The sequence below is a fragment of the Rousettus aegyptiacus genome, unplaced genomic scaffold (assembly GCF_014176215.1).
Source record: "Rousettus aegyptiacus isolate mRouAeg1 unplaced genomic scaffold, mRouAeg1.p scaffold_m13_p_1, whole genome shotgun sequence".
Taxonomy (NCBI): domain Eukaryota; kingdom Metazoa; phylum Chordata; class Mammalia; order Chiroptera; family Pteropodidae; genus Rousettus; species Rousettus aegyptiacus.
Window position 1 is genome coordinate 53171708 of NW_023416284.1, and position 22748 is coordinate 53194455.

General features: G+C 40.0%; 1 protein-coding gene across 3 annotated transcripts in view; it reads left to right on the forward strand.

The window, feature by feature from the left end:
* AK5 (adenylate kinase 5) overlaps nucleotides 1-22748 on the forward strand; it is a 190137-nt gene that overhangs the window by 147849 nt on the left and 19540 nt on the right. For all 3 annotated transcript variants that reach the window (XM_016151055.2, XM_016151054.2, XM_036235367.1), the window contains exons 11-12: nucleotides 14200-14363; nucleotides 16280-16396. In XM_016151055.2, the coding sequence (XP_016006541.2) occupies nucleotides 14200-14363; nucleotides 16280-16396 (281 nt within the window). The remainder of the gene's footprint in view (nucleotides 1-14199; nucleotides 14364-16279; nucleotides 16397-22748) is intronic.

A 22748-nucleotide genomic window follows, 5' to 3' on the forward strand; every position in this document is an offset into this window, starting at 1 on the left:
TTCTGGGACAATGACTTTTTTAGCCTCCTGAAATATCACATTTCCAAAGTGTTTCCTCTTCACTTTGCTGTAAGCCCCATAATCAAGAGTCTCAGAGCATTATTTAGATATAAGGGAAATATATTTAAACGAACCAACAGGTAGTCAAGGCAATAAAAGACTCTTTTCTCTTGCAACCTAGTGCAGTTATTTGGCTTCAACATGACAGTTTTCTGTGACTTAGTTGATATTTTTTCTCATGTTATTGGTGGCCCTGACTCATGGTTCTACCACACTTTGAGGAATACCTTGTACTAGAAAGCTGATCACCAAGTCAACACCACACACTCACCCATCCACACTAGCCCAGTAACCTCAGTTAAAGTAGAAGGGCCTTATTTAGTCCGATCACATATTTTCCTGCTTAGACTAACTCTTGTAGTAAATGCATGGAAGGCTAGCATGGGCAGAGCAGCCCAAACACAGGCTTATTTTACTCGGAAGTCCACAGCTTGGTCTTGGTGGAGCTTTTGAGGCTGAGACTGCCTCTGAGACTGCCTCTCATTCCAATATCTGTTGTTAAGAAAGGAGGTGAATGTTAAGCTGTGGGAAACCTGGCACTGAGTAGACATTCAATTTATCCTTAGAATGAATGAATGAATGAATTGGAAAGCAAGATGTTGAGATCTCAGATAAATATACTGTCTTCAAGGTTCCCAAGCTCAGTTATGGTAAATAAAGACCCATTGTCAGAAATAAATCTATTAACCTCTCTTCTATCAATAACTACTTCAAAGTCATAATGATAAGAGCAGAAATGTGAAGTAAAACCATAGGGCTTGACCGTTTTTAATAATGAGCCATGAGATCGATCCTGAAAGGTCAATATGGAAGCTTCATAAAGTCTTCCTGGCCCCAACCCATCAAAAAACAAAAACAATCATGGCATTTGGTAAGTTTTGCTGAGTTAGGTAGTACATGGGTTCTATATCAGAATTAAGTTCCAGTCTGCCACTATGTAGCCGGCATAGATACCAGGAAGCAAGACGCAAAACTACTAGCAAATTATCACATTGGTGATACTAAGTATTACAATCCTTCAAAGGAAAGAGTGTGAACTGAGGTTAATGTGTTGTTAAACTCTCATTAAAGAAAAGAGCAAGCAAAGGCTGAATTATGCATCATTACTGCAGTAAGTATGGGGCAGAATTTGTTTTAATTTTTTAATGTCCTCATCCCTCAAAGAGTTTATAATCTATTTGATGAACAAAGAATCGATGTTTATGAAAACTTTAGAACTGATACAGGACAGTGTAGGATTGACCGATAAAGCTATTCAGTGAGTTTTAGCAGGGATGAGAAGATAAGGCGCAATGGCTGAATGAGCAGGTGAAGCCAAGAACCAAGGAGGGCCTCAGAGAATGGATGGGATCCCCTAAGTTTGAGAGAGAGAGGTCTGGGGAAAGAAGAATTCCAAGAAAACATATTTTAACTCAGGCAAAATCTCAGCAGTAGGAATATGCTTCTCATGGTCCGAGAACAAAAAGGAGTTGGCCAAACCATGGAAACCCTGGATGCTGAGGAATGATGTGATAAAAATTATGTTGACCAAGGAATAGTCCAGAGCTGGTAAACAAGCAAAGAAGCACCAGGAGGGGAAAACTGCCTTTGATAAATTTGCTCATACACATCTCATATTCACCTTCTAGTTTTACAGGTTTTGTGTTTTGTTTTGTTTTGTTTAATGTTCTCTTGGAAAACTAGAATTGGGTACAAAATTTAGAGAGGTTTACATTTGAAGTATCTTGGACCAAACAAAATTAACCGATTAGTGCTCTTGTTTTCAAGTCCTCTCCAAAGAAGAAAGAAGCCTGAATGAAAGTATTACCCCCAACACTGCACAATATCACTGGGGGGTGTAAAATGAGGGACTGTGCCCACTTCACTCACTTCTCTCTGGCAGGGGAAGCACAGAGCTCAGAGAGAAGTTAGTCTAGCTTAATTCCCCCAACAAATTTAGGAAATGAATCTTGAGCATCACTGACGAATAATCATCTAGCCTTAATTTCAAACTTCGACAGGGCAGTCACTATCTTATGAATAATGGAGTAACTAATAATAATTAGCCCTATTTGGAATATGAATCAGTGTGAATTTTTTTCAGCTGCAAGTTTTTTAAAATCATAACTGTGGCTAAACAGGTAGAAATTTCTCTAGGTACTAGTTTGTCATAGTACTGTACGACTACATGCTGTAGTCTCTTACACTCAGATTAAGGAAATATTTCATTATTCTCTGTAAGGCTTCTCCAGAGTCTCCTGTCTTAAAACAGCAGCTATTATGTCCTAAGTCCATTAAACAGGAAAAGGGAAATGAGGGAGAGGAACACCCTTATTCTTTTTAAGGATACTTCCTGAATGTTATATTCACCTTTCTGCTTATATCCCATTGGTCAAAAAGACACTTTTACCGGCAAGAGGGGGTTGGTAAATGTAGTCCATATTCTAAATAGTCATGTGCCCATTTAAAAATCATGAAGTTTAATTTTTTAGAACGAAGGAGAAAATAGAAATTGTGTTTCTACAGCATATCCTAATGTGGGCCTCCTCCTGGCAGCAGGGAAAATGGGGTTGACTTTTAAAAAAACAAGTTTCAGTTTTTAATCATCCCTTATAAGACTGAGCTTACCAAAACAATATACGAAAGATGCTCCTCTGTGGAAATGCCGCCAATGTCCACGGCAGTAGGAGAAAGTGGAGTTAAGCTGGGCCTCCAGGAGGTCTACAGTCCACTCTCGAAACCAGCACAGTAGCCTGGCAAGTGGGCAGAGGCTGCAGCCCTACTGAAGTGCTTCTTCTGGAGCTGCCCAGCAGTGCCTTTTGGGCTACCCACCAAAATCCCAGTAATGCCGCCCTTCCTCTCTCGTACGCCACTGTGGTGTCCCTAAACGTGGATGGGACTGTCCTAGCCTTGAGCCCTAGTGGAGGGCACTGCCTGCATCTGCTTGGTCTCTCCTGCAGATGAGAGGGTCTCTTTCTGTTGTACAGCGACTGTCATTAGCAAGGTCTCCCTAAGACTCAGCAAAAGCTCTGTCAAAACTTCCGCTATTCAGTTTAGTCCCGACTTGCACAGAGCAAATCAGCTTTCTCTCCACTATTGTATCCATTCAGATATTTAAAGATGTATATAACTTTCCTATGAGTCATGTCTTTATCTGATTAAAAGCATCCATCTTCCTCTTATTTTATAGGCTGTAAGCTCCTTGAAAGAAAGGTACTATCTTCACATCTTTATGTCCTCAGTACTGAAATACAGTACCTCGCTCACGGATTCTCCATATTTACTTGTGGAATGAATGAATAAATTCTGCTTTTATCATTTCCCACTCCCTCACTTCTCTTTGAACACATGTAGCCAAAATCTCTCATTAAACGAATTGGCCTGATTTTTTTTTACTTAAGGATGCCTTTTCTTTTTCTAAAAATAATACATCTTTATAATTTTTTTTAAAGATTTTTTTTGTGATTAACCTAAAACTCAAATCATAAGTGTTTAGTTTGCCAAATTTTCACTAAGGGGACATACCCATCTTCCTAACATGCAGATCAAGAATTCAATGTAACCAGCACCCCAGAAGACTCCCTTCCACCCCTTTCTATTCACTGCTCCATTCAAGGACTGCCATAGGGATCTTTGAACTTTATATAAATGGAATCATGCTGTCTGTATGTATTCATTTGTATCTGTCTTCTTTCAATATGTCATTTTAATGACTGCATACTAGTCTTCTGTATTGCTATATTATAATTTATTCTATTTATGCCCATTATGATACATTTTTCCTCATTTTTTTACTTTCATTTAAAATGCTGTAATGAATATCTATGTAACTAAAACAGTGATTTTTCTACCCATAGGATAAATCCATTAACATGAAAACTTTTAAGACTTTTGACATAAAATTGCCCTTCAGAAAGGTTGTACCAATTTTACATTCTTATCACAGCATAGAAGACTTCCGGTTTTTACAGTGTGGCCCAAAATTGAATGCAAAACCCCAGATATAATCCAACTAGCATCCACCAAGATCATTCCTATGTGTCTTAAATATCTTCCCTTCCTTTTATAGTACAAAAATAGACTGCAAGTATAAACGTTCTCCAAGTTCTCTGACAAAGACAAAAACATAGACTGGTAGGGCTGGAAATGACTTGGAATTTATCTAGTCCAACATGCTTATTTTCAGATAAGAATACAGAAGCCCAAAGAGGAGAAATGTTAAAGCACACAGATTCCCAATGAAAACTAAATCAGAAAACCACATGTAGAAAAAAAAAAAAAGCTGTAAAGAAACAAAACAAAATGTGTTTCTGGCAGTTATCTTTGGGGTTGGGACCATGATAGATTTTTCTTCTTTTGGCTTTTCTGAATTATCTAAATCCTCAGTGGAGAAAAACTATTTCCTATAAGAGAAGGAAAAATACAAGGGGGAGGATGTGTATAAATTGCCTATTATACTGATTTACTGCATGCCTGAGATCATAGGTGAAGGGGCTGTAAAATAGGAAATAAGCAGCTTCATAAGTTTAAGAAAAATTTGAAAGAGACAAAGCACTCTAGACAGTGAATAAGCAGAGTCAGATAAAGCAACCTTTGGAAGGCTCTAGTCTGTAAGTTGGGTAAGTTATATCTGGAACAGGCCATAGTGACTCCCGGGTAAAGAAACAAAAGACAGGTTTTTCGGTGGTGTTTCCTTATGAGTAGGTTGAGAATCCTAACTCTGTCCCTGTTTGGAGATGGGGTTAGGGTGCATCATGGGGTAGAAATACTTAGGAATCACCACCATGATGCCTACCATTTCCTCTACCCAAGATCTGAACCTTCTTTGTCTTCTGTCAATGTAAGAATTAGAGTCATGAAATCCGATTTCAGAGTCTTGTCCGAATTAGACATTTAACATGTCTTGCTGTGTCTGTGGTAGGTTTTAGCTGAATGAATCACAGATCATAGGCTGCTAGAGTTGTCAAAACAGAGACAAAATCATGTCCCTAAAGACTCTAAGCTAATAAGTGGTGGGGTCTGATAGTGTTGCCAGATTCGACAAATAAAAATTTAGGACACCTTGTTGAATTTGAATTTTAAATAAACAATGACAGTTTTAGTGTAAGCATTTTCATGTAATATTGAACTTGATCCTGTCTTCATCTGGCAACCCTGTGGGGCCATGACGAAGGCCCGCTCCTGTTTTACCGTACTGTGTTTCTGAACAGCAGGTCTGTGTGGTTTCCAGAATGGCCTTACATATGACAAGTTCTAGAGCTTAGCGGTTACCAAGGCACAGTGGACCCTTGGCCACAGTTTTTTCATCTGCATAGTAGATTACAAATAGCACCTACTTCAAATAGTTGTCCTAAGAATTCAATGAAATGTTACAAGTAAAACACATGGAACAAATACTTATTAGCTGGACTATCAAGCTAAAAGCGTTGTGAACCAGTACTGTTATCTGAACAGTTTGTAATGATGTCTCTAACATGTTTGTCTCTGAACCACACCATTGGAACAAAATAGGCCACAGGCCCCCTCCCATTCTCACTGGATTGATGCTGATAAAACAAAAAGTTCCCCTCATCTGCAAGAGAGAGGATGGCCCTGATGGCCCTTCTTGAAAAGGCAATGAGGGCTTTTATTAACCATCAGAACAAGTATTCATTCATGATAGAACCATTATCTCAGCATTATTACATTGTAAATATTAAATATCATCAAAGACTCCCCGCAGTGACCACTGGGAGTTCACAGCAAATTGCCAGCCTTAGGTTATTGAATGTAAAAGTTCCAAGTCAGGTTAATCATCAGAGTCACCAGGGAAATATTTTTAAAGATCGTCTTATTTATTATGAAAATATTTCAAACATTTGGCAAAGCTGAAATAATTTTACGGTGACCACTTGTATACATACCACCTAGATTCTACATTTTACTATAACTTGTTTATCACAAACTTGTCCTTCTATCCATCCCTTTATCCATTCATTTATCTTTTTTCTCTCTTACATGTTTCAAAGTAAATTGCAGATATCTGTACAGTTGCCCTGGGGAACTTTCTAGAACTGTAAATTCCTAGGCCTCATCTGCAGAGATTCACAGATCTACTGATTCAAGAAAATTTTTAATACCTCAGGTGATTCTCATACACAGTCAAGTTTGGGAAAGTATCAGTCAGAAGAAGCTAGGTTATACTGCAGTAACAAATAAGCCCTCTTAAAAACCTCTGTGGTATAGAACAACAAAGATGTGTCTTCCTTTTTCTCCTCTTCCTGCTTCTCGTTCTTGTTCTGGACTGATTTCACATGCTCACCAACAGTTGACTGGGCTTCATTCTGGTGACCATGTTGATAGGATCTTTACTATCCAAAACATTGCCAGTATCAAGGCAAAGAGAAAAGAGACATGGAAAGCCATAGACTGGCTTAAACACACACTGCCAAAATATGATACACATTCACTTCTGCACACATTGCATTAGCCAAAGCAAGTCACTTAGGAACTCAAGTTCAGAAAGGTGGGGATGAATAATCTTTCCTCAAGGAGGAGCACTATGGAAGGGAAGCTGGACTATTTAGGAAGAGTAACACAAAATAACAAAGGAAACCCCAATTTTTTCCCCACTCTTCAACTCATAGACAAGGAAGCTAGCATCCAAAGAGGCAAAGTGACTCCCTCAAGATCACTCAGCTGGTTCAAGGCAGTAATAGTCCAGAAACAAAGTCTGTACAAGGCTACCTCCTTGAAGCTACCAGATTGTTCACCATTCATTCATCCATTCATTCATTTATCAAACAACTATGGAGTGCCTACTATACACCAGGCATTGATGAATAAGGCACAGTCCCTGCTACCAAAAATTTCCCAGTCCCATGTAAAGTCCTGTCATATAACCTTCAACTGACCCAGTCACTGGCATGTTTGATCCTATCACCAAATATGAAGCAGCAGTACATTTTAGACTATTTCAGACTAATATAAATGCTGTCTGAGGCTAAAGATCTATTTTTCTTAGTTGTTTCCGGTTAGAGAGAGTCAATTCCTAGCAACAGCCTGCTGAAACTCGGCATGGTGATATAGCTCATCCAAGACACATAATGTTTACAGTGACTCATTGGCCCACAGTGGCTGAGGATCATTCCTAAGGCACCATCAGCTCATGATCTGATGGCATAATAGTTTTTCTCCGAAAGGAACCATTCAGTCATAAAATCCTAAACCCATCCTTGGAGACCATTTTCATTGAGAGAAAAATATTTCAAGGGTTAGAAATCTGATAAGATTTTTAAACAACTCTGAGGACTATCTAAAAATAGGGTAATTTGATTTGCAAAAGATACTCGATACCTTCACAAGCTATAACTATGAAGACTATCCATCTTTAAAGACGTTAAAATAGTACCATTATATTAAAATACTGTTTCTAATCTAATGGAGTGTTAGAGCTGGGAGGACTGGTAAGTCTCACTAACACTAGCTGCCTTATTTTATAGATAATAATTATGATGGTTATTGAATGTTTCACTGTGCCAGCCACGGTTCCAAGCAATTTACATGTATTACCCCATTTTGTCCTCACAACCAATAGGCATTATAATCATCCCTATTTTGTAATTGAAGAGGTTGACGCTCATAGAGGATAAGTAATTTGATCAAAGTTAGCTAACCAGAGAAAGGTCTCAAGTCCTTTGGTGCGTTGTTCCTTTTATGTAAAAGGGAATAGAGTTGTCACTTTCATGGTTCCAAACATTGGTTGGCCCTATTTAACAGTTACCTGTGACACTATGCAAGACCTGTAGGGATCCCAGCATAAAATCATTTCTACTCTCAGTGAGCTTCAGCCTGGCAAAGGAAGTAAGAGAATGTGGGAAACCTGTGTCCTGGAAAACAAGGCAAAAGAGAGCTTCAAGATGTATATTAGTGCTGTGAAATGCTAGTAGAGAATCAAGGAGAGTAAAGACTAAAAGAAAGTTATTAAGTAATATGACAATTATAAAATCATGATTGAACTTTAGAAGATCAATTTCAGAGCGTGATCAGGGTAGAGGGTAGCTTGCAAGGGGACAAGTGAGTCAATAAAAGAGGAGGAAATGGAAGCAGGCAATTTAGGCTACTGGAGAAAAGGGAAAGAATATAAGGACAGTGGGGGAACCACTTCCATTCGAATTAGAGAGAACCAAGTGCATTGCTATAATGGTGCCAACTGAGAAGAATAAGTTTAATGTGGACAAGAAAAAAAGGATCAAGTTTTTGGAGCAGGCAGGAGAGGGGGATCCATTCATTATTAAATTATTTATTCATTCAGCCACTATTATAGAGTGTCTGTTGTGCTTCAGTTACTGTGGTGAACAAAGCACACACATATCCTATACTTGTGGACCACAGAGTCTAATATGAAAGACAGATTGTAAGTAAACACACGCACACGTACACACACACGCACACGTAGTCATTATATGCATACATAGTTATGATGTACATATTATCCATATTATGTACACATTTATTATACATAATATATAGTTATATACTATATAGCTATTATATAGCTTATGTATACATTATTATATACTATGAAAAGTGAAGTGAAGAAAAATGTCAAGGTGCTACAAGAGCCAAAGCAAAGTCAGCCTTAGGCTGAAAAGTTGTACAAAGTCTTCCAAACAGGAGAAAGAAGGGGAAGGGAGCAAAAGATGAAGACACATATGTGTGGAAAATGTTGAGCAAAGAAGATAATCTTCACCTTCTTAGTGAATAGGAGGATTAAAAATGCTTAAAAGTGAGAAGAATAAGAATATGTTTGAGGATTTGAGTACAATGGGGAAATATATTAGAATCCACTTGTCGACACCCAGTTTGGTATCAGGACTATATTTGCCAAGAAGCATTAAAAGCTATTATGAAATTAGACAGTATGACCCAGTTGGCTTGGTTTTCTGACTTTCTGACTTTCTCAAGGAATTCTTAGTAACCCAGGATAGATGCAAATAATGTAAGTGATGGGTTGGGCAGAGAAAGCAGGCTGATGGTTCTCGCGGCCGGCACAGTAGAATTCAAAGGGAGCAAAAGATTCAAAGTTACTAGCAAGGCCTGGCGTTCAGCTGGCCAGGGAGTTAAATGGAGCCCAAAGGAAATAGATGAGGTCACAGTGAGGACCAAGAGAACAAGTTGAGACGAAGTGAGGTAAAAGGAAAAGAGAAAGAGGAAGACGTGATCAGAGTGAGAGGATAGACCTACATATGATGAACTCTCAGGTTCAGCCAGATTGATAGGAAGCTAAAATTGGGTCAGTGAGGAGGCCGATTGGAGCTGTAAAAGTTTAAAGAATGCTGAGGCTGGGCTGAGATGGGGATTAAGGCCTGAAGAGCTTTGCTGACAGCAATTAGAACCCAGGGAATACTGCCCTCTCTGCTGTGTCTTAGAGAAAATAAACTTTGTGAAGTTTCTAAACCCGATACATATAGAATTGTACATATACTGCCAAATATGCGTGTGTTCACACACACACACGCACGCATGCAGGCTGATATATATCTTAATTATCTGCAAGTGATCTGGACATCTCAAAGTGATGGCTAGTCCCCAGATTTGTTGGATTATGTTTTATTCAAACCTTGATATGCTAGATGACAGCCTGCAGATGTAATTCAGAGCTAGAGGGATGAGTAACTTCCAATTTTAATAAGCAGCCTTTATCAAGCACCAATTTCTTGGAAGGGAGATGGGACAAGGGAAATTTTAAATGAGATTTGGGACAAAGGGACAGATTTCAGAGACTTTTTGAATGTAGACTCAACTTTTCAAAGTTGCTTAGCAACTGATTCTGGTATGGGAGATGAGGAAAGAGAGTCAAAGGTAGAAGGAGGCAGAAATTTGGTTCTTGTCCTCCCCTCCCCTCTCATTTTACAGATGAGGAAGCTGAGACTCAGAGATATTATGAAACTGATCCATAGCCACACATCTAGTATGTGGCTGAGCCAGGGTTTATTGCTAGATTCATCTGTCCTGGGCCCTTCCAGGTACATCACACTCCTTCCCTACAGCCATTCTCTGCAGGACTCTGTCATGCACCAAGACACTTGACTGAATATACCAAGCTCAGCCTTGCCCTCTCCTTTTCCACACTTCCCCTGTGTTGGCAAAGGTAATTAATTGTGTGTACTCATCAGATACCCTTCCCCCGCCTGGGTGAGGAGTCCCTCCCAAGGCTGCTGCAGTTGTGTTTACAGGCCTTGCTCACAGCCCTATCACACTGCTGTGACGCTGGGTTCACCTGCCGTCATCCCATTAGACTGCGAATTCTATGACAGAACAGACAGGGCCTCTGAGTCTTTTTACTCCCAGAGCTTAGCACAGTGTCTGACCTATACTAGCTGCCCAACAATGTTTATCAATTGAAGAGCTGTATTAATAGGCCTCATGCTTAACCCCAGGTTGCATCCTACAGTTAATAAGATACAATAAAAAGTCAACAAAGGACATTATAACCTGTTCTATGGCACTACCATTTAAAATATTTAAAAATAAAAGGATAATAGAAGCCTACATACGTGCATTTGTTTGGATTTAGGGTTAGCTGATTATCTGCCTGGCATCGTGATTTGTTTGGGCTTGCTTTCTGAGCCCCTAATGCGCTGTAACACATTAGCTTTGCCATTTCACTCTTTGTCCTGAGGCTAAGCACTCTGCAACGGTTGCTTAGATCTTCTCTTGCAGAGAGCAGCTAATGAATCCAGAAGCCATCTCCTAAGAGAGAATCGCTCCTTTAGAAAAAAGCACCCTGGAAAAGGTGGCCCAGGTGGGCATACTGAAGTGATATCAGCAGCTTGTTTCAGTTCCACCTCAAAGAACACCAGGGACCAGAGCAAATGCTTGAGTGAAAATAGACGCCAACCCCCGGACTGGAAGTTCTCCCGAAGGCCTTTCTCCCGTCCTGCCTGAGGTGCAGCACTGTCAGAACCCGAGGGGGAAATAACACACTGAGCTGTGAAGTGGGGGTCACAGTATTTTCACTCTCACCATATGGCACCTTTGGCCTCACATGAAAAGTATTTTCAATTACACTGGAGGTTAAGAAGAAGGATTTTACACACACACACACACACACACACACACACACACACACACCCCCTTTTTCTTTTCTTTTCTTTTCTTTTTTGCTTTGGAAGTGTTGACGGGCCCCTTCAAAATGGAATCCCATGTTCCGGGCTTTCTTTGTGAATCACGCCATGCCATATTGAGTATAGGTAGGCTTAATCAGGGGTCCAAGGCTTGAGTAATGATACTCTGAAAATCAGCAAGCTGACAGTAAGTGTGACAGCTCCTCATTTGCTATCAGTCATCTTGTCACCAGAGAACACAGCCCACTCATTCTGATATGTGGCACCTCAAAAGACTTTTTTCCATGCAACAAATTATCCTGGAGGGACATCAAGGTCTCATTGTTTTTTTATTCAAAAGTCATAAGTTAAGGCCTCGAAGACATGTGACAGCATATGAAAAACTTATATTTCTACTAGTAGTTTTTGCGCCTTCACTGTCGTGATAAAAATCACTTTGTTCTCCATTTTGAAGCCATGGGAAGAATCAAGGCATTGTGTAGATTACTTAAAATTCCACTGTGCCTGCACCATTTGGCCAAAGAATGCTAAGAATTTGCAGCTGTTGCTCCCAAGAAAGGTTTCTAACTAGGGCGGCTGCTGTTTAACACACAGCTGTTGTTAATTTGAGCTGAAGATTTGTAATTGCGTTTGTGTAGAGATTTATTAAACAACAGTTTAAAGAAACAAAAACTATAATAGTTGTATTAGCAGGATGCTGAAGGAAGAGAATAATTGGAACACAGCATTTTTGCCTTGTAAGCTAAGTCTGAAAATATCTTTTCCACATGAGTGGCTTCCAGCCATCCCAGGAAAAGAGTTTCTAGGTAAATCCGGTCACAGAAGCCCTCACGGCCTCTGCAGGAGCTCAACCCCTTGTTCCCCTTACTCATTTATCTGGAAGCACTTCTTCCCTGAGTGGCCTTCTGTTGTTCCCCCAATTCTCCATTTCTATTATCACAGCAGACGGAAGCCATAGGGCTTGGAGCAAATGTGGCATTAGCTGGCAATACCTGCTCCTTCTAAGTGGCCTGCATTATTTTGGTGAGCCTTCATTACTGCTGTTTTCCTGTGACATGTAGCCTATCCATGACAATACTGGGAGGGGTCTGAACCCTCTCCATTTGGCTTAGAGCAACTGTGTTGATGAGCAAAAAGATAAAAAATGTGGGCCTTGACTTTCTGCGAATGCAAAGAAGAGGGAATTAGAAGCCCTTCTACTAAAGAGGAGCAACAGCTAATGTTGTCCCTTAAGAGGGAAGTTGCCAACTGTCCCAAAAAGGAGCTTTGAACATGAAGGGAGACAAGCCAAGAAAATTGCAGAATGAGTCATAAATCCTCACTATCATACTAAAATCCTCATCGTGTTCAATATTCCTTTTAACAGGACAACCTTGATTTGTCAGGCATTTATGGAGCACCTACTGTGTGCAAGGTGCTAGAGAGGGCTTGAAGATCAAGTGTAAGACAGGCCAAGGGTATCCAGGTGCTATATAAACCAGTCACTCCAAAAGAGGTGAGCAAGGTGAGAGGTCTAATTTATGGCACATGGGGCAAGCATTTGATTTAGGCCTAAGGGATGAAGAAGAGCTCGATAGAGGAAGAAAGAAATCCTTTCCAGACTGATGACCTGGAAGAGCAAAATCACATTGGTCTGGAAAACTATGTCTTATTGAAGGGACCGTATGCGGTTGGACATGACAGTGTTGAGGATGAGGATGAGAAATGAAAAAAAGAAAAAGTTGGAACTAGATTCTGAAAGGTCGCAATGCCACTCTAAAGTAGACTCTATTCTGAGGGGCACGGCAAACTATTGGATACCGTAGAGCTGGGAAATGACATGTTTTTCAGCCAAATCATCCTGCTGGCAGGTCTGCTGAACTCCAAAGTCTCTCCTGTTCCCCCAGATAGAGGCAGAGCGACTGCCATGTGCTGAGAGCGTGAGGACCTGAACCATGCTACAGAGGGATGAGAGGAGGGAACGCCTCTGAGAACCAGAGTCCAGGCTTCAAATCCTAGACTTGCTACTTACTACTCTAAGGCAGTTAACTTCTCTGTGCCTCTTTTTCTCCCATCTGTAAAATGGGGGTAATAAGGGTAATAACAGTGCCTGCCTCTTAAGACTACTTTAAGTTAATAAACATAAAATGCTCAGAACAGTGACTGGTACAGTATGCTTTTGACAAAGGTTAGCTATTAATTTCAGATGTATTTGAGGAAGGTGGGGCAAAGGGCAGAGTCCAAGGTGTGATGCTCATCAGAGGAATATAGCAGATACTCAGAATTAATAATAATAACCAGAAAACAAAAGACAAATTAATCATATCGAGAGACCTTAAAAATAACTATAATCTTCAAAAGTGTCACATAAACACAAAAGGAACTGTTTCATGTTGAAGGAGACAACAAGGACGTGAGAACTAAAAGGAATGCATGATTCAGGACTTGATCCATTGACATTATGGGGACAATTGAGATAATTTCCATTGAAATTAGAATAGGGTCTGAAGATGTTACGTAGAAGGATGTGCTTGGCTCCTTTTTCGAAGGAAATGACACCAAAGTGTTCTGTAGTGATGAGGCATCAGGTTGGTAACTTATTCTCAAATGTTTCAGAAAGTTTTTTTGTACTCTACCCTATACGTTTGTGATTATTTGAAAATGAAAACAATTTGTTTTAGAAATTAACACCTAGCATTTGTTGAGCACTCATGTATCAGGCACTGTGGTCAGTGCTTTGCACATGAGTGGATTTGCTTCCCAGCCTGACTCGCTTCTCTACCAAAAGGGAGTCCTGTGTGTCTCCCCTCTACCCCTGAAGCAGCCTGAGGTTCTCCTCACTAGAGCACCCATAGAAACTGTTGTTCATAACACCTGCCTCACTCCATGGAGAGCAAGGATTATATCCCATTCTCCATCGTATCCACATCTCCCATCACAACTCCCGGTAAATCATAAGTGTCCAACATGTGCTTGGTAAATGAAGTGCTGAGGCTTGCCCACCATGACGAATATAATCAAAAGTGAGGCATCAGATTTGGGATGCATGTCTGATGCACAACTTCTTTTCTAGGTGGCCCTGGCTCTGGCAAAGGCACACAGTGTGAAAAGCTGGTGGAAAAATATGGATTTACACATCTCTCGGCTGGTGAGCTCCTGCGTAATGAACTATCATCAGAATCTGAAAGAAGCAAATTGATCAGAGATATCATGGAACGTGGAGACCTGGTGCCCTCAGTAAGCAACAGCTTCCTTCCCTGGCTGGGGAGATATTTTGGAGTGTTGCTATTAGTCTAAGTTGCTGTAACAAAGAAACCCAAAAGGACAATAGCTGTAATTTATTTCTGTCTATGTAAAAGTCCAGAGGCAGGCAGAAGGGCCATGTTGTCCAGACCCAGGTTCCTTCTGTTTGTTGCTTTGCCTTCAATATTAGCTTATTTTATATATTCTCCTAAAACTGGTCCCCAATTTAGAGTTAAAATCTTTAAAGCAGAGATGAGCATGGTACAACAGAGCTTCAAATTAGAACCCTCTGGAAAATAGAAAAAAAGGTCTATTATTTGGGAAGTTTGGTAGCATTCTCTTAAAATTTGATATCTTCCTTGTGTAGTTTAAGTAAAGATATATATCTTTTTATGTATCTTTTTTTTTTTCAAGTCACTGTCCATCTTTAAGAAGCTGAATGCCATGAGTAGCAGAAAGTATTCACCCCTGCCGTATTAAGTCCCAGACTCTAATTACGGCTTGTACAATACAGTCCCTACTAGCTAACAGAGCTTTAGGCTCCCTCTTTAACCAGCTGCAATCTCTTTCCCACCTGCAAGACAGAATGGTCCTCATGGAAGAAAACAAACCATCGCCTTTGCCGCTTAGCTGGCTTCCTGGTGACTACTCTCTTTCCCCTACGGTTTACTCTTTTCACAGCAGGCAGAATGAATTCTTGAAAGTGTTTATAAATTGTATTATTCCCTTCCCCAGAACCTTCCAGTGGCTCTCCACCACATTTAAAATGAAATCCAGAGTCCTTCCCTGGACTCTGGTCTCCAGCTACCTCTCCAGCGCTATTCCCCATTGCTCGCTCCCACCCAGCCGCTGGCCTCCTCATTGTTCCTCCCACAGGCCAGGTTGTTCCTGCCTCAGGGACTTTGTACTTGCTGTTTTCTCAGCCTGAGTGATCTTCCTTCTTATATGCATATAGTTTGCTCCTTTACTTCATCCAGATCTCTAATGTCACAGTTTATCAAAAAGGCCTCCCTGACCACCCCATCTAAAATAGAACCTCTGGCATTCTGTATCTTTTTGCCATGCTTTAATTTTGTTCCTAGCAGTTCTCTCTAGCTGACACTTTGTAATGTATTTATTTGTTCATCTATTATCTGTCTTACTTGCTAGAATATAAACTTCATGAGGAGTTAATTAACAATTATCTAGGGATTGTTTCTGACCGTGCTTGTGATAGCTGCATTCTCCAAGTCCCTGACAAAAGCCGGGAGATGCCAGGGAGCCAGGGATCAGGGAATTTGCCCCATTATGGCAGCTGGTTGCATTGTTCCTACATCCATTCCCAAACTCCCATGTATCTCTTCCCCCTTATTTTTCATAAGCACAGGTTAAATCAAAATTTTTAACAGAGAAAGTGATATTGCTAGAAAATACTCTTTTATATCTACTGAAAGTCTTCTCGAGTCAGTGGATGTCAAATTTTATAAAATATTTGCTGGAAAAAAAATCAATAATAAATATATTTTATATATTATTTTAAACTAGTTTTAAACTGCCATTATGCTTAATTCATGGAGTCCTACCACATGAAATATGGCCACTGTACTTAATCTAATCTAAGATGCTATTACTTTAAGACACCCCAGTAAAATAATAACTAATAAAAATATACCAGTAAGAAAAAAACACTAACAATTAAACCATGCCCCAGCATTGATTGTAAGATACCTCCCTATTTCATAGACATTAAAATGTAGGTCGGGGAGGAAGAGTGTGCCTTAGAATTGATGAAATATAGTATATTACCATCCGCTTTTATTCTTATCTGAACCTTTCTCCCTCCTGCAATGGGATGACTTAGGAGATTTGAGGTAAGTCTAGTGTTGTTCTGTGGAATTGCTCAGGTCTTGACCACTTTCCCTCTGCTGCAGTGCATCATTCTGGAGCTCCTGAAGGAGGCCATGGTGGCCAGCCTCGGCCACACCAAGGGCTTCCTGATTGACAGCTATCCTCAGGAAGTGAAGCAAGGGGAAGAGTTCGGGCGTAGGGTGAGTCTTCTTATGGGGATCATTCCAGAAGAAAAATAGGAGATATCATTGAGATCAGAGGATAAATTCAAAGTCTGTCCCTTTCCCAATTAACATGAAAAAAGGGAGGAGAGCTTGTTATGGCGGATTTATCGGCTTAAGCAACTAAACTGTCCAGGAGTCGTTCACAGTTGACTGAATCCATATATTCAAATTTGCTCATCAATCATCTGACTTTTTCTCTCTCTTGGATTTTCTTTTCCTTTGTGTTGGCTTCATTTTACTCCTGTTCCAGGCTTATATTTCACCATCTAAGTGACCTCACAGAAAAATGTTTCTGTTTTCCAAAGACCCAGAGTTGTGTTTCATTATCCTGGATTATTAGACCATTGACCCATCACTGAACCAATCACTGTGGCCAAGGGAAAGATGGGAGAGCATATGATGACATATCCACGAATATCCTGATCCAGCCTGGAGGACCAGGACAGCATGGGAAGGGAGCGGGGAGAATGGGCACCACACCTGAACCACACAGACTGAGAAATGGAAGGGAAATGACTCAAGGGAAAATAGGAACGCCCTTAGAAGAAGTCAGGGTGGTGCTGCTAGACAGGCAGAATCAGATACATGCATCACTCCAACCTCCCACCATCCTAACCGCCCCAAGTCCCACCCTCTTCACTAGGAAGGGTCACTCACAAGGAAACGGCAGGAGGCAACACCCCTTATAGCTGTCATTTACTGAACCTCCTCTGGGCTGGGTCCTGTGCTACACACTTTACTTACATTACTCTAATTTTACAAAATCTAAGCAAAAGGGAAATAATTATCTCCATTTGTTAAACAAAGACTCCAGAGCCTACAAGAATTAATATTTATAAAGATATCTCTTTAGACTGGCTTCGGAACATTTCCATATATGTTATTTCATTTGACATGATTTTTAATAACCTTTTTAGATATACAGAAGGGGTATTTTCATTATGTTAAAGGTGATGAATTAAGCCCAGAGAGGTTACATGACTTGCCCATAGTCACGTAGCTGGTAAGTGACAACTTACTGGTAAGTGACAACTACTGGTAAGACTAAGATTTGGGAGCCCATCTCCATCCGTCTCCCACACTGTAATGTTGATTACGGAGAATTAAACTTGCCTGTCTCCTGGGTGTTAGTTTGACCTTCTGAGCCTCTTGTTTTATTTAACTCCTTAGATGATACCTAAATACTTAAAAGATAGTTGCTCACCTTCCTTCATGTTTCCTGCCTGGAACCAGAGTCAAAGAGAAAATTCCCTAGCTCAGTTGGCACGGGTGGGCCCTGACCCAGCCAGGGTTGTCCCTCAGCTCTGGAGCCAACGTCCAGGGGACGCAGGCAGGGAGAAAGGGATTTGTGTGGCAGAGCCAGTTCCTGATGGAAGACGCTCATGCATCAGAATTCTAACAAGCTTTTTCCCACAAAACAAACCACTTTGTAAGAGCTCAGACTTCAGTATAAACCAACTACTTTTTTACAAAGTGGAATTAGGAAGATTGCTCTACTTTTTTAAAAAATCATAGTAAAATATACATAACATCAAATGGATTAAGATGGTAATCTTAACCAGTTTTAAGCGTATAGTTCAGTAGTGTTAGGTGTATTCACATTGTTGTCCAGCCAATCTCCAGAACTCTATTCACCTTGCAAACTGAAACTCTCCATGTGGGTATGAGACTTATCAGAGTGATTACTTTGTATGGTATATAAATGTCTAATTATTAGATTGTACACCTAAAACTAATATACTATTATATGTCAACTGTAATTGAAAAATATATCAATGAAATAAAAAACTGAATCTTTACAGCCATTAAACAACTCCCTATTTTCCCCTTCCCTCAGCCCCTGACAGCCACCATTCTACTTTCTGTCTCTATGAATTTGACTACTCAAAGTACCTCAAAGAAGTGGACTAATACAATATGTGTTGTTCCGTGAGTGGCTTATTTCACTTAGGATGATGTCCTCAAGATTCATTCATGTCGTAGCATATTTTATAAATTCCTTCCTTTTCATGGATGAATAATATTTTGTTTATCCATGCATCCATCAAAAGCTACAGTGGGTTGCTTCTACTTTTTGGCTATTATAAATAATGCTGCTATGAACGTAGGTGTACAAATATCTCTTCAAGACCTAGTTTTTCCAAAACCATTTGTTGAAAAGACTGTTCCCCCCCGCCCCCCCCCCCCCCCATTGAATGAGGTCTTGGCACTCTAGTCAAAAACCATTTGACCATATATGTAAGAGTTTATTTCTGGGCTCTCTATTCTATTTTACTGGTCTAGTTGTCTGTCTTTATTTTAGTACCACATTGTTTTAATTGCTATAGCTTTGCAAATAAGTTTTTAAATCAGGAAATATGAGATCTCCAACTTCGTTCTTTTTCAAGATTGTTTTGGCTATTCAGGGTTTCTTGAGATTCCATGTGAATTTTAGGATGAATATATCTATTTCTGCAAGAAGATAAATGCCATTGGGACTTTGATAAGAATTGCATTAAATCTGTAGGTCCCTTTGGATAGTATTTACATCTTAAAAATATTAAGATGGAATATTAATTTTACATTTTTATTTAATCTCCCAGCCTGTGTCCAGGCTGTGGATGAGACTCTTGGAGATACACTATGGGTAAGTGAGGAAGACGGGCATTTTTCCCGTGCCACCTCAGAATCTGGCATGTGCAAGACTAGGGAGTTCAGGGGAGACAGAGAGAAGAGGAAGGTGTGCTCTTCATTAAAATACAATGGGAGATGTGCTCTAACTGCTGAAGGGGTCAATAGTGTTTATTGAGGTTCAGGCTTCAAGGTGGCAGCACCTGACCAGGTGATTTCACATTTACTTGCCTGTAAACTTAAGGTCTGAGAGCCCTGGGAGGGCCTCCAGGAGGGTTAAAACAGGTCATGCGGCTTGAAGAAAAAATGTTTTCAAAGGTCTTATTTTTAAATTGCTCTCAGAAGTAGTAGAATATCCTTTTGAAAACCCAAATGGCCAAGTGTAATCAATAAAATGTATGGAAAGATGAGCATCTCTTTTTCTGTCAGCTACTATGTGCAAACAACAAAATTATAATCCTTATTCTCCTTTTGGGACTTTTTAAACTGTGTCTGAAGGCAAATCCCTGAACTTAGGCCTATGGGGTTCCAAACCGTTTTGAGCAGTGACAGTGCTCTTGGCAGCCGCATAGAACCTCCTCTGTGACATCTTTAAAGCACTTCACTCACATGGTCTAGAGTGAGAAAAGCTGGATTTTCACCTCTGCTGTGTAATATGGGCAAGTCACTCAACTTCAGATTCCTCCTCTGTAAAATGGAGATAATAATATACCTGCCAAACCCTATTTAGAGGGCCTTGTGAGCATCAAATGATACAACGTACATAAATGAGTTTCTAAGCTATGAAAGACTATAAACTATTATGTACTTTAGGGTCATGTATTTTTTATTCATAGCTCATACACACCTATAAATCCTTGCTCCTTTGCTTATATCCCAATTAGGGTAAATTAAGGCTTTTGATAGCTGTCCTTGGCCTTTGGATGTATAGGAATTCAAATCATCCATATGATCTTCCCTAAAGTAATACAAAACTTCCTCTTCCACTGTGGGCCCTAGTGAGACAGGTGTTAGAGTGGGGCAGAGAAGAAACTGAACTAGACTGTAGAAGTTAGAAGGAGACATTGTGTGGTGACTAGACAGATTCAACCAATGCTAATATTCATGATGCCCTTTCAAAAAATATACAGGTGTGCCATTTCATTACTGAACTGATGTATTTCAAGTGAGATGTCCACCAAAACAGTCTTTTACATACTTCTGGAAGGAGTTTGCAAAAATCAAGCATCATATTTATTTGTCCCTGAATAGAGTAACTTTAGAATATGCTAATATCAGACTTGTGTGCAAGAGAGAACATCCAACTCCAAAAACAAGCACTTGCTTTTAACTTGACCAGAAGAATAAAGATGCTGCGAACACAGAATGAGCCATTATTGATTCATTTATGCCCTGCAGGAACCCAGTATTTTCACAGCCCCCTCCAAATTACAGGCAAGTAATTAATTTGAAATTTGGCAAAGACAAATACACACATCTTATTTCCTCCAGAGATTCGGAGCAGTCAACCTAGTTGAGGGCATAGTGAGAGTTTCTTGTACACTCATCAGGCCTGCAACTATGTTTGAAGCCCATTCTGCCTGTGAATGATTTTAACTAACTTACAGACATCTTATTAGCCTTTCTGTATCACAGAGACTGATATGCCTAATTCACAGGACCATCTGTTAACAGAAAAAAATCCAGTTCAATTAGCCAGGGTGACACTTTTGCATACCTATAGCTGAGCTCTCCGAGATGCAAGGTCCTTTGAGGATTTGCTTGGCTACCTTACATGACATCACTAACAAACAAATGGAAACTACAGCTGTGTCCACAGTTTATGAATAAGTCTATGTGTAATTTCTCCATTACCTTCCTATCTTCTAGTCCCAGTGCTGAATTTTCCCCCCATTGAATTGATTTGTGCCTTTGGTATCCAATATAGTAAATTAGGGCAGGGCAGGGTGTTAGCAAGTGTGTGTGTGCATGTGTGCAGGTACACACCCATGTGTGCAGGTTTGTTTGTGTATGTGAGAGAGACAGGGACAGAAGGAACATGAAGGAGGAGCTGGGGTTTCTAACCACCATTCCCATCTCCCACCCCAATTCAGAAATCCTATCTTCAGTGACTTTGGTGTTCGCAAGCCTATATTCAGAGCCTGGCTTTATAACTCACTGGCAAGTCATTTAACTTTGTGAAGCACAATTTCCTCTTCTATAAAATGTAGACTGAAAAATGCTACCTCAGTGCTTATTGAGAAGATTGGATGGAACCCTTAAAAACTGCCTTACACGTTTATAAACCTGCACATCGTACTCAATAAACCATTAAAATTTTTCTAAATTATGTGTATTTTTGTGATTATAGAACTAAAAATTGTATAGCTATGAGGCAAAACAGAAAAGCATAAAACAAAGAATAACTAATCACCCAGTGGTAATACCTATTAACATTTCGATATATGTTCTTTCAGTCTTTAGTTTATCCATTTTTATATAGTTAATTTCATACAGAAGACCTAACGGAATAATAGCAGTTATTTTTTGAGCACTTAAAATGTTCTGGGAACTGAACTAGATACTTTACGTATGTCATTTTATTAATCTTTACAATCTCATTCAGTAGGTATTATTAATCCCACTTTATAGATTCTTACCATCTTGAGTTGGTGTGTGCACTTAGCCTGGCTCCCTGATGGGAAATTGAAATGCTTTCCTCTATTAACTGAACGTTTTATTTAACAGCGGTCAAACTAAATACATATTAACGGAAGTAGAATGCACACATTTGCTCTTAGCTTTTCCCTCCCAGGAACCTCTTAGTTTAAATACCTCTTTAGCCTGAATATGGAGATAATTTTCCTGGGTGTATGGGTGATGGCATTATTGTCCCTCTGCCTGACTGCTCTTAACTGTCTCATAACACTTTTCATCTGCAGAGTCAGTGATCCTGTTCATAAATGTATTCTAACCTTCAGAATGAGCTCTTAGCAAGGAAAAATAAAGTTACACCTCTGGCCAAGGGACATTCTACTTGGTGTCTTCTGGTTGTTTGGGATAATGGAGAGACTTGGGAACCACTTTGGGACTTTCCACTTACAATTTTCCACGCTCTTCGTCTGACTTGTAGTTCACTGTAGAGCTCTGAGCTGGGTAATGGTGGTATGAGGCAGAAGTTATAGTAGCAATGGAGCGGCGTTATTATTATGATTACATGTTTCAGGAATGCTGGAATAACCCAGATACCACTTCTCTAGTGAGGTCCCCCAACCGGGTATATACCTCAAGGTAAGAGCAAATGAGAAATCGGCGTGCTGCTTTATTGTCAGCCAATGGCCCTTATCCCCCAGAGCAGAGACTAGTATGTATGCTGGAGCATGTGACTTAGGCTAAAAGTGTGGATGGGGCCTCTGATTCTTTCTAAACCCAAACCGACCATCAGAGATTGTTACAGTTCAAAGGAATGAATATACTGCCAGGCACACATTAAATAATGTTAGCTCATATTTATGTCATGCTTGAAATGGGCCAGACACTTTACCTGTATTAATTCATTTAGCCCTCATTATCGTTCTTTTGAGGTAGAAACTATTATTATCTTCATTCTAAAATTAGGAAATAGAGGCACCCAGAGAGAACAAGATGGTTGCTATTCTCAACAAAAGAGAGTTCCTGGGTGGCATGATCCTGCCCAGTGGTAAACATGGCCTAACCAGTGTCCTCACTTCATCAGAAG